The 12,525-nt window shown below is 36.6% G+C and overlaps 1 protein-coding gene across 1 annotated transcript in view; it reads left to right on the top strand.

The window, feature by feature from the left end:
- Window positions 1-12,525, top strand: part of SCIN (scinderin) — a 57,501-nt gene that overhangs the window by 38,893 nt on the left and 6,083 nt on the right. Inside the window, exons 8-11 of the mRNA XM_034402559.3 lie at window positions 3,166-3,381; window positions 4,367-4,488; window positions 5,640-5,730; window positions 11,453-11,623. Coding sequence (XP_034258450.1) covers window positions 3,166-3,381; window positions 4,367-4,488; window positions 5,640-5,730; window positions 11,453-11,623 — 600 coding nt within the window. The remainder of the gene's footprint in view (window positions 1-3,165; window positions 3,382-4,366; window positions 4,489-5,639; window positions 5,731-11,452; window positions 11,624-12,525) is intronic.

Genomic DNA, 12,525 nt, shown 5'->3' with positions numbered 1-12,525 from the left:
AATCAGATCAAAAACTATAACAAAACCTACTACATATATGTGATCTAAAAAGCAGCAAAGCCTTGTAAAATAGAAAAGTCATACAGTATGATATTGGCATTTCTAAACAAATAGGCAATTTCTCAAGCAGCTATTGTTAACATTTGTTAGAAGCACCTAGAGGAATACCTCAAAAAGATCCACCTACTATTTGTTTTGCATGAGCATAAACATTCCTGCTGATTATTCCATATACTTAAATGCAATAGAAATTTCAAGCAGAAAGGAAGTAATGATCACTTACCTGGAAAAGAATAACAATAGACTGAGGGAGGACAGGGTTTGGAAAAATCTGAGTAGTTGCAAATGCATGATAAAGCTTTCTTGATCTGTCAGCCAGAAATAGAAAAGGAGAGTCAAGATTTGCAAGAAAATGAACTACTTGAGCAAGAAAATAAAGCAATTTGCAGGCTCCAGCAACCAAAACTAACTGAAAAGAAAAAAGAATTGGCTGGAAAAGTCATTAAAAACTTGTAAGAATTGATAGCAAGAATGAAGCTACCTGTCTTAAAGCAAACAAAGAGGAGACTCTTATTTGAGATATTTCAGAACATTAACCTGAAAACTATTTCAGCATTAATACTTGTGAAACTAATCAACTAATGTATTGTGCTGCTTGCATTGTTACCAAAGATTGAGATGGGAAAGTAAGGAACAAAAACAAATTTAAAAACAAAACTACGTGGAAAATTCTCTTAGAATTGAAACTGAAAGAAGTAAATGAAGATCTGAATAACTTGCAAGATCTAAAACTATGAAAACAGAAAAATAAACAGTTGAAACTGATTCCAAAAATTATAGTGGTTTTTTGGCAAGTGAAAGATGATTTTGGTTTTTAAAGTTCTGTTTTGCACGTCAGCAACCAAAATAAAATGAATGTCTGACTTAAAAAAGCAGGGCATTATCAGAACCAAAACTACAACTGGAAATCAAGAACTAAAACAGAGAATTATGTTACTGTATTATCAGAAAAAAAAAAAAAACCCACGGTCATAAAAGCCAATTCAAACAAAATTTAAAATTAGGAGCTAATCAAGATAAATTCTAAAGGAATATTGATTCCAAGTACAGGTAATCCTCGGGTTATGAGCGTTCCCTTAGCAAACGTTCGAAGTTATGCGATAAACACCCCCTAGCATTTGCAAACAAGTCCCAAAACTATGAATCTTTCAGCACTATGGCAGTTGTTCGCCTTTACGAACAACTGCAATATTTGTCCTGAACGTTGCTGGCCAAAATGGAGCTTCTGAGTAGTGAATCTGCCCCTCCGATGCTCCGTTCGGGCCACCAGAGGCCTTGCCTGACCCATTGCAGGGCAAAATGGAGCTTCCAAGGGGAGGATCCGGCCCTAAGAAGCTCCATTTTGGCCTGTAATGGGCTAGGGGAGACCTGTTGAGGCCCAAACAGAGCGTTGGAGGGGCAGATTCACTCCTCAGAAGCTCTCTTTTGGCCAGCAATCTGCCATGCAAGGCCTGCGGAGACCCAAACCAAACTGCAGAGGTGCGCACACAACTGACAGACTGGAGAGGTGACTGCTTGCTAGATCTTCACAAGGTAAGTGATCCAGCATGGCAGGTTGGGGAGGAAGCAATTGTCGGGAGCGTGAAGTATTTCAGTGGGTCAGGTTGGCCTTGGGTGGTCTTAAGCAGTTGGCTGTTGCATCAGTAGGCCCTCCATGGCCTTCTCCATCCTAAAATACCTCATGTGCTCTTAACAAGCCTCTCATTTGATTAGAGAATGCATGAGTGAAAAGAGGGAGTGATCTCATTCACGGTACAAGATTCACTCCCATGAATCCTTGGGTTACAAATGGAATGGGGAGGCTCCATTACATTCATAACTCGAGGACTACCTTTATCATCAGAGTGGAATAATGTTTGTAAATCTAAGCGAAATTAAAATAAATATAAATAAATATAAAATATTGTTGATATAAACAAATATTTAAAGACAAAGTAACATTACTTTTCAGGATAGAACTATGGGATCATTCAATTTAAAGTAACAAAAGGACATTACTGAGAGTTACATTACTGAAAATTGATTAGAGAAAATTATGTAAACTTTTAAAGAGAAAAATAGTTCAGAGGTAGTAAAAATATATATCAAAAAATGAAGTGCATCTGGGATTGATAAATTTCATGCAAGTTATAGAGGAAAAAATGATCTTTTTGACACCAGGGGCTGGTTTCATGGAAGATCATTTTTCCATGGACTGGGTGGGGGAACGCTTCAGAAAGAAGAACTATTTGCAGAAATGATATTTAGACATGACTATTAAAAAGCAACAATTAAAAATAAGATTAGAAAAATTGAAAATTAAAGCACTCAATAGACATTTTTTGAAAAGTAGTAATGGAAAATTGGACAGTACCAGACCATGGTATTGGATTAGGAATAGCACATTAAAAAAGAAAAAAAGAAGGAATTAAGCCCAAATAGGAAATAGTTTAGATAGTAGATGCTGAAATAAGAATGAAACAAATAAAATTGGATATAGTGAAATCATACAGATTGATTACCAAAAAAAAAAAAAGGCATGGCTGAGCTTGCAAAATATTACATCAGCACTTATATAAAAACTATGGCTTCACTATCAATGAGAATTACTTGTGATGTAAATTCACTATAACGTAATTGGAAATGACAGAGCAAAAATGTATATGTTGTTACCTTCAGACTGATTATCTGAAAAAATCAAACCATTGTCATTAAAAATAACTATAATGTGTTTATCAGTGAAGCTATTCTAAGAAACTAAGGCTGAAAAGAAGGAATGAGAAACTATTACAAAATACTAGTGTTTGGAAATAGAGATTGCAAATATTTGGAAGAAATCTACAGTGGTATCAGTTGTATTTTGGTCAGTTCATAGGCCCCTTGATAGGATTTAAATCATTAAGAAGAAAGCCAACAATATTGGCTGGGACACATGATCAGTAAATTTAAAGTAATAATTATAATTATGCAGTCTTGTCTGTATTCCAGAATATTATGGAATATGATCCAATCTTTAAATATGGATTGGATCAAGTACTGTTTGATACTATTTTCCTACAATATAGGAGAAAAACAGTATATGTATTTCAATTTTTTAAATATATAATTCTGTGATTTGACATACAGATTCAGATTCTTCCAGAAGGAGGTGAGACTCCCATCTTCAAACAGTTCTTTAAAGACTGGAAAGACAAAGATCAAAGCAATGGCTTTGGAAAAGTGCATGTCATGGAAAGAGTGGCAAAAATTGAACCAATCAAATTTGATGCTAGCAAGTTACATGAATCTCCCCAGATGGCAGCCCAGCACAACATGATAGATGATGGCTCTGGAAAAGTGGAGGTATTTATGCATATTGACCTTATATTGCTGTCAACTTCCAATATTTACTGTTTCAGATGTTTTGCTTTATGGTAGTATTTTTGTAATATTTTTATCCCAAACACTCTCACAGTTCACGTTTTAATTGAGGTATTTTGGCTCATAAATATAAAACTTTACTGCAAGATACATGGACACATCTTAGCACAATGCTTTAACTATTAACAAGTGCAGCTGCAGCAAACTTTTCATCTGGTCCTCAGGTCAGGGGAAGGGTGATTGATTGTTCTTTCACTTCTGCATCCCCACCCAGGCTTCAGAAAAGCTTTCTTGATATTAAAGGGAAATCCTCCCCTTTAGAGAAGAACATCAGGGGAGGGGTGGTTTTAATTTGAACTACAAGTAAAGAAGAGACAGAAAAACATTCCCCCCATCTCCCCCATTCCTGCATGCATTATTCCCAGTGATGATCGCTTCCTATGTCTATAATTAATTAAAGAAAAGAAGTGACACATATATTCGCTTATATTCTGTGGACTAAAACAGAAGTTTGAAGTTTCGTTGTTTGTTTCCATTGAATTCCCAAGATATCTGGAAGGTGAATCCAATGAAATGGAAAAGAATTTCCTCAGTTGCAGAATCCCTTGCAGATTAAAAAAAGAAAAGTTGTAATTTCTCCTTGTTGATTTCTTAACAAAACATAACATGCATGATTTCATTAGTGTTCCTATAGACTAGAGATAGAGGTCAAGCCACAAATAAAAGACCATTTAAGGGTTGTAGGATACTAATGCTTTCTTTTTCTCAGACTCACAGATGTCTGAGGTACCAAAACTGAATTAAGTAAATGTGAACAAGTTGTTATTTTGTCATCTAAATATTAAATTATAAGTGTGCCTTTAATGTATCTAAATAGGAAAAAAATATAAGCTTATACCCTAATTCTGTTTGAGGATCTGCAAAAGCTTTGTACAGTAGTTTCCCATTCATACCTTATTTTTCTTAGATTTGGCGAGTTGAAAGTAATGGCAGAATCCCTATAGAACCTGGTAGCTATGGGCAGTTTTATGGTGGTGACTGCTACATCGTATTGTACACCTACCCCAAGGGCAAGATTATCTACACATGGTATGTGCTATTAATTGTGTTAATATGATTTGAATAGTCTGTCTGAAAACTTTGGATTACTGTAGGCATAGAGAGTCATACTAAGCATAGTTCTGGGCTTCAGCTTGTCTTAGGACAAGGATGGACGTCCTATTATTTTGTGATGGCTAGAATGGATGGCATCACCCCCTGCCAGTTCTCAGCCTGTTCAGAAAGGGACCTTCACCTGAGTTTTCTGAGCTGCATCAAAAGTGGTTCCTGACACCTGATTCCATTTTTTTAAATAAATGTCTTCATTTTGATTGATTGATATGACGCCCTACCCAGTCTCTACTGGCTATTCCTTTGGTTTTGTTTTAAATGAGAGAAATTGACAAGAGTTCACTCCAGTTTCTATTCTCTGACAGGAAAAATGCAAAACTGATTTTATCCTCACCAGTCCTGAAAACTGCTGAAAAATGCTAACAAAAGGGAAAACAATTGACCTTTGCTTTTCTGATATGGGTGAAAGGGGAAAAGAACCTGGAAATGTAACAATTGTGGCTGTATTACTCATGGCCTAGATAAAAGAATCTGGCTATCACTTTGGCCAAAGTGGAAGAAAAGGTTGAAATCTGGAAAGTTATTTCTTAAATTGGCTTAATTTCCAGCTGGTTTATGCAAGAAAGGCAAGCAGCTGCAAACCACAGTGAGAGAAAACTCTTTAATTTTACTGTCAAAATAGTTCCTTTTACAATAAAGACCAACATTGTTTTAGATAAAAGATATACTATCTCAGTCCTTTGACTTTTGGTCCTGTCTCACTTAAATTGTGAAGTATAATACATTTGTAATGCAATGAGATCTAAAAAGAAATTATCATAGTACAGTAAGATGCATACTTTTATGACAAATTTAGGATTTCCTTGTGTTCCTTCTATTACTATAGTACAGAAACCCTGTTACTTTAAACATATTAGTGCCTGCCTTGATCCTAATCTACTTGATCATTTCAAGTAGCTTTTGGAATAAGACTTATATAAGTTTTGTATTTCTATAGTTTCATTTTTTCCAAATGTATTTTAATACATTTAGTCATGCTTCTTGACTAAAAAAAAAAAGAGTTATGCTTTATATAATCTTGGGGGAGATTAATTTGAAATGAGATTTAATTGTACTTCTTCTGTCCATAGGCAAGGAGCTCATGCAACTAAAGATGAGCTTACTCATTCAGCATTCTTAACTGTCCAGCTTGATCGATCACTTGACGGACATGCTGTCCAGGTTAGAACTCTATTGTGAAATATGAAAATCTTGATGGTGCAAACTTGAGGAAACATGAAATACTAAATTACATACCAAATATGTTCATATTTTTCTAATAAGTTTCAGTAAGAACATTAATTGTTAATGTTTTTAATGTTGCTTGTTCTTTACAAAGAATAAAAATATCCCCTTACTTTTTGTTACACTTAAAGAAACAATTAGGGGTCTGGAGGCTAAAATTTATGATGAACGTTTGCAGGAATTGGTTATGTCTGGTCTAGTGAAAAGAAGAACTAGGGTAATAGCAGTATTCCAATATTTGAGGGACTACCAGAAAGATGAGGGAGCCAATCTATTTTCCAAAGCAAGACAAGAACGCAAGACAAGAAGCAATGGATCGAAACTAATCAAGGAGAAAAGCAACATAGAACCAAAGAGAAATTTCCTAACAGTGAGAAAATTAACCAGTTGAATTTGTGGGTGTCCTATTGCTGGAGGCTTTTAAGAATAGACTGGACAGCCACTTGTCTGAAATGGTATAGAGCAGTGGTTCTCAACCTTCCTAATGCCGCGACCCTTTAATACAGTTCCTCTTGTTGTGGTGACCCCCAACCAGGGGTGGGTTCTAAATTTTTTAGAACCCGGTTCTGTGGGCGTGGCTTATTTTGTGGGCATGGCTTGGAGGTCATGTGACTGGGTGGGCGTGGCTATGTGTATAGGGACTACTCAGAGGGCTGAAAAAAGTCATTTCTGACAGGTCCTCGGACTTTTGACTGGTCCTCACACTTATGACCATCCTCACATTTATGCCTGTGCAGCATTCTTAACAACCATGTCACTCATTTCACAACTGCTTCTCTTCAACATGGTGATAAGATAGGGCAAAAAATGTAAAATGTGAGGACAGTCATAAATTCGAGGACTGGTCAAAAGTGCGAGGACCAGTCAAAAATAACTTTTTCAGCCCTCTGAGTAGTCCCTGTGCACAAAAGGGCCAGAGGGCTGAAAAAAGTGATTTCTGACAGGTCCTCGCACTTTTGACCGGTCTTTGCAGTTATGACTGGTCATCATTTATGCCCATTGTAGCATTCTTAACAACCGTGTCACTCATTTCACAACTGCTTCTCTTCACCATGGTGACAAGATAGGGCAAAAACGTAAATTGTGAGGACAGTCATAAGTTCAAGGACTGGTCAAAAGTGCGAGGACCAGTCAAAAATAACGTTTTTAGCCCTCTGAGTAGTCCATATGCATAAAAGGATACCGCATTAGAGAGGGATGAAGAAAGGTAAGGGAAATTAGAGTAGGAGTGAGGGTAAGAGAGGGAGGAAGAGAGGAGGAGAAGGAGAAAGGAAGAGGAAGTAGGGAGAAGAAGAAGAGGGGGGGAAGAGAAAGTAAGAAGGAAAGAAAAGAGAGAGGTGGTAGGTTTGAGGAGAAAGATTGCTGTACAATAAAAAAGATGAAAGGGAAGAAAGCCAACCCCAAACAAATATAAAGATATTAAGATAAAGAATGAATTGTTAAACTTTAAAGAATAAAAGAGAACAAATAGCAATAAATAGCAATAATTAGAAACACACATACAAACATACAACGTATTTTCTTTGAACAGAGTATTTGGCCGCTTCACAAATTTAAACAGTTGTAGGAGGTTAGCACCCACCCCTTTCCTAGAAGAATGAAATATTAAAAAGGCAGAATATTATATTTCCCTGGATGAGAAATGGAGAAGCATATTTTACAGACAAAGCAGCTCCCACCTTCCTGCCCCCCACCCTTTGTTAATGGGCTAGAGGCAGAAAGTCAATCCTTTGTCAAAGGACATTTGCAACACAATAGCAACAGAAACTAATGGGCCCCATCTAGCAACAGAAACTCACCACACGTGACCTGGGAAGCATGTGACCTGGGAAGCACATGTGACCATCAGCCAGCAAGGCTAGCTAAGACCCCCACCCCCTGGGAGTCTGACAACCAATCAGGATACTCTTTCGGGGCCCCAAGAAATGCAAAGCCAGAGAGAGCATAAAAACCCGAGGATTTACTGTAACTGCCCCTTTTCTGTTCAGGAACTCAAGCCATGTGATCTTGTCCACCATTAAACCATCTTTCCAAGCAGTCTCTATGTTTCCAGTGTCTTTTTCCCCACTTGGAGCAGAACCCAGAAGGATATTTCTTCCAACACAGTGTTTAGTCATTTCAATTAAATTTACAATTTCTATATTTCCTTTTTACCATATTCCTCATCTATTTTTTAAAAAAACCAATATTACCCTTCATCCTCGTCTCTAATCTTAATCAAATTCAATTTTTCCCTTCTATTCTATATTATACCCCTTCGCATTGTCATCTATTTTTATATCCATCCTCACATTGGTTAATTATGTAATTATGTAATACAGTTGTTTAATACAAATTCAACATTTTAATATAAATCAATTAGTTATATAACTATCTTTTTTGTATATTAATATGAACATGAATATTCCAATTATTTCCATGCAATCCAATTTCTTACAAATCAATTATATTTACCAATAATAATAAACCAAATAATTTCCCCCATATATTCCTCCAAACCACAACTTAACCATTTCTGCTTTCAACACAATATACAATTAATAGTATCTCAATTATTACAATTCCTAGTTAAATAGAGCTTTTTTTCTTTTGTGTTTTAAAATCTTGAACCTCCTCTTTTCCCCTAAATTTCCCATTGTTTGCAGTTTTGCACCTACCTATTTTGGTGAGGAAAAAGAAAAAGAAATCTCTCTGCCTCATTTTGTCACGTTGCAGCAAAGACCCTGCTTACTTTCAATTTCGCTTTTTCAGCATAGCTAGGGGGAAAAAAAATCTGCTCCAGGAATTTACCTCTTTGCAGCTAGCTAGCAACAGAGCCCTCCACAAAACAGCTGAGAGTAGGGCGGCTCTTTGAAGCCCCTCGGCAAGAATTTAAAGTTTTTTTCCCTCTAGCCATCAGCTGGGACTCCGGAGGCAGCAATAGATTGGGAGTGGGCGGGATAAGCGAACGGCAACCGGCGATCCAACAGAGGCAGAGGGTGAGAGTGAGTGAAGGCGTGGTGGGGGGCGAGAGAGGGCTTTGGCGACCCCTGTGAAATGGCCGTTCGACCCCCAAAGGGGTCGCGACCCCCAGGTTGAGAACCACTGGTATAGAATCTCTTGCTCAAGCAGAGACTAGAAGATCTCCAACTCATTTTATGTTCTAATTAGATTTTGAAAAGGAAACAGATCTTTCAAAATCCTTACTAGATAATCTAGAATGCAGTTAAGTTATCAGTCACCAGATGGCACTGCTGCCTATTTTTACAACAAATATAAAGCTCTCCAAATGTTAAATTCTATAGTATTATGGTATGTTTTCCTAGGAGTCTCCATAAGATCACGGTTACCCTGCTCACTATTTATTAAATATCTCCATGGTCAGAATCTGGATTACATACAACTATGTAACCAGTTAAAACAAGGCCAGATAATAACAATTAAGAAACCAGAAAAACATAACATTAATAATTATCAAGTAATTAAAAATGTGTCTACAGTCAGTTGGGACCAAAACTGATGGATATGAATGTTTTTGTCTTACAAAATGCAAATTGGGAAGATGAGTCCATAGTAATTCTAAACCATATAAGGACCAACAAAATAGAAAGCAAACTTCACACTAGAACTGTGAATAAAATTGTAGACATCCCAAATCTCAAGACTGTGTTTAAAAGATTGTTCGAAAGAGACTAGGGTTATTGTGCAAGATGAAATGTCACTTGTAGCAAGAAGGGAAACATCCAACCTCGTGTGTGCTCACTTTTCTCTCTCCCAATTCACATGTCTGCCCTCTCCTACCACCAAGCTCAGAGCAAGCTCTTTGAGGAGATATGCCATGTGCTTGAACAACTCTCACTTCTGGCATCCTGGTGAGAAACCAGGAATTAGTATATTTATCACGTTTCTAGTAATCCATAATACTTATTGTGCATCGACAGGGGGCTATGTTGCTTGAAAGTTTGCAATACTTACAGGAAACTGGCATCCAATGTGGATTGTTGAGCAGCTTTGATACTCTTCAGTGCCTATGAAAGAATGGTGCCTACAAAGAATCACTCCTTCCCTAACCTGTAGCATAGATTTTTCTCTTGTGTTGTTTCTACCTATCATTCTTTTCCTCCATTCACAACTGACTTACTTTAAAGTACAATTAGCCAACTTCCCATTGTCTTTTTGAAACTGCACTATAACCCAACCAAATTACTTAAAAGGATTCAAACATTATATAAAAATACAGTACACAAATGGCCTGAAAGAAGGGTAATATCTTGGAAAACATCCATATATTCCGGGAACAGAGTTCTGTAGTTGAGAAAGACTGCTTCCTGCCTACCTTTCAGTTTCTCCTATGTTAGATGCTAGAGTGTACATTTCTTGGGAATAAAGACAATTCTGAAGGGGAAAAAAAGAGCAATGCATATATACATATACATATACATATATATATATACATACATACATACATATATATACATATATATATATATATATATATATATATATAGAGAGAGAGAGAGAGAGAGAGAGAGAGAGAGAGAGAGAGAGAGAGAGAGAGAGAGAGAAAGAGGGGGGGGGGTGGAGGGGGGAGGGAGGGGGAGGGAGAGACACACAGAGAGAGAACATGAAATAATTGGGTTGGAAGGGACCTTGGAAGTCTTCTAGTCTAACCCCCTGCCTGTGACAGGAGATCCTAACTATTCTGGACTTTCCGCTTGATGGGATGGATATCCCACCGAGAGCTGTGGTGGTGCAGTGGTTAGAGTGCCGTACTGCAGGCTACTTCTGCTGACTGCTGGCTGACTGCAATTTGGCAATTCAAATCTCATCAGGCTCAAGGTTGACTTAGCGTTCCATCCTTCTAAGGTGGGTCAAATGAGGATCCAGATTGTTGGGGGCAATATGCTGACTCTGTAAACTGCTTAGAGAAGGCTGTAAAAGCACTCTGAAGTGCTATTGCTATATACATGACCATTGAAAGAATAACAGAACAGAGTAATAGAGTTGGAAAGGATTCTTTATTAAATCCCCCTGCCAGATAAAGATAGTTTTAGGAAAAATATTTTTTAGTATAACCTAGAAATCAGTTTTCCAAAGTTCTTTGTTATTGTGTTAATTTTTTGGCCACAGCTTTCCACATTTTTAATAATATGGATTGAAGAATGTACATTGCTCTTCATATATATTGGTCAAAAATATGTCTCAGATTTTTGGCAAGGCAATTTGGCACAATGTAATTTAGATTATTTTTGGAATGTTTGAAGAACAGATAGTGTTGAGGGAGTGTTAAAGAGATTTCTTGAAATAGATGTAGGGTTTTCCTATGTGTGGTAAACACCCCTGCTTTCTTCTGAATTTACATGCAAATCTTCGAATCACACACAGATACACTCACTCCATTTTACTTAAGGGAACATTTAAATTGCCGCAAGCATGTGTCATACTGTTGCTATGATGGGAGAGAGAATAGACTTAAAGTTCTATAACTGTACTACATGCCTGCTACAATCTTATTTTAAAGCTTACATTTTTAAACGTTGTTTTAAAGCTTACATTATTTAAGAAATTATTCCTGCCAAGATGCAGTGAAGATCTATTGTTGAGGCTAGAACTGAGCAGTAGACTTTCTCATTTAAGACTTGTAAAAATATCCTGTATTTTATATTAAAATACTTTGCAGATTAGAGTGAGCCAAGGCAAGGAACCTTCACATTTGTTGAGTTTGTTCAAAGATAAGCCACTCATTGTTTATAAGGATGGGACTTCCAAGGCTACTGGCCAAGTGCCCCCTGCTGCAATCCGCTTGTTCCAAATTCGCAGAAACCTTGGATCCATCACCAGGATTGTAGAGGTAACAAATTCCCATTCAGAAATCTGTTCTCAGTGTAACTAAATGTAATTACTTGGAGTCCAGACTCAGAGCCAGGTATTTTCATACGGATCTATTGCAGACTTATACTTTATGCCTTTTGTATTTATGCTTCTTCTGCTATAAACTACTCTAATGAAATCCAGCCATGTAGCTTAAGCTAATTTGCATTCAATGAGCAAATATCCATATACTGAATACACATTTTGGGAAACTTCAGCCAATAAAAGTAATGCAAGCAATTGTATTAGAAAAGATAATTTTGCAAAAGAAGTAAAATTGGGGAAAATGTTTTTAAAAATCCATAGACTAATATATCCATTACAAATTGCAAATCGGTACAACACTGGAAAAAAATAAACCTCGGATAATCAAAATAAGAAACTGAACAAAACAATTGAGGTGAATGTATAGATGAGAAAATACAATTCTTTGCTTAAGATCTTGTTCCTTATGTCTGTGATACCACTTCATAACATATTTTAATATCATAAACTTGTCTCCAAATTGCAAACTAATAAACTAAGGACAAGTCTGATTAAGCACAAATTAAATCCCTTCTTCTCTCCCCCTCCCCATCAAAAAAAGATGCCATCACTAGAATATTGATATATTTAAAGTGCATGAAACTGCACTTCTGATTTGCTTGTTACACTGAACAATATATTTTCTGTTCCTATTTTTATGATTATTTTGAGTGTGTGTGTGTGTTTATGTGTGTGTAATGGAAACTTTTTTCCTAACTAATTATTCTTAAGATTATAAATGGCAATTTTGTGTCTCAATTACATAGTATTTGATTTCAAAGACTTACCTCCTTAGCTCAAGCATATGATGCTTGAAGAAATTAATGCTTGCTTACAATATAAAGCTCAGAAATGGAG

This window comes from Pantherophis guttatus, chromosome 4 (genome assembly GCF_059756535.1).
Source record: "Pantherophis guttatus breed Tessera chromosome 4, ASM5975653v1, whole genome shotgun sequence".
Taxonomy (NCBI): domain Eukaryota; kingdom Metazoa; phylum Chordata; class Lepidosauria; order Squamata; family Colubridae; genus Pantherophis; species Pantherophis guttatus.
Note: the sequence above shows the minus strand (reverse complement) of the source record. Positions and strands in the feature narration are given on the sequence as shown.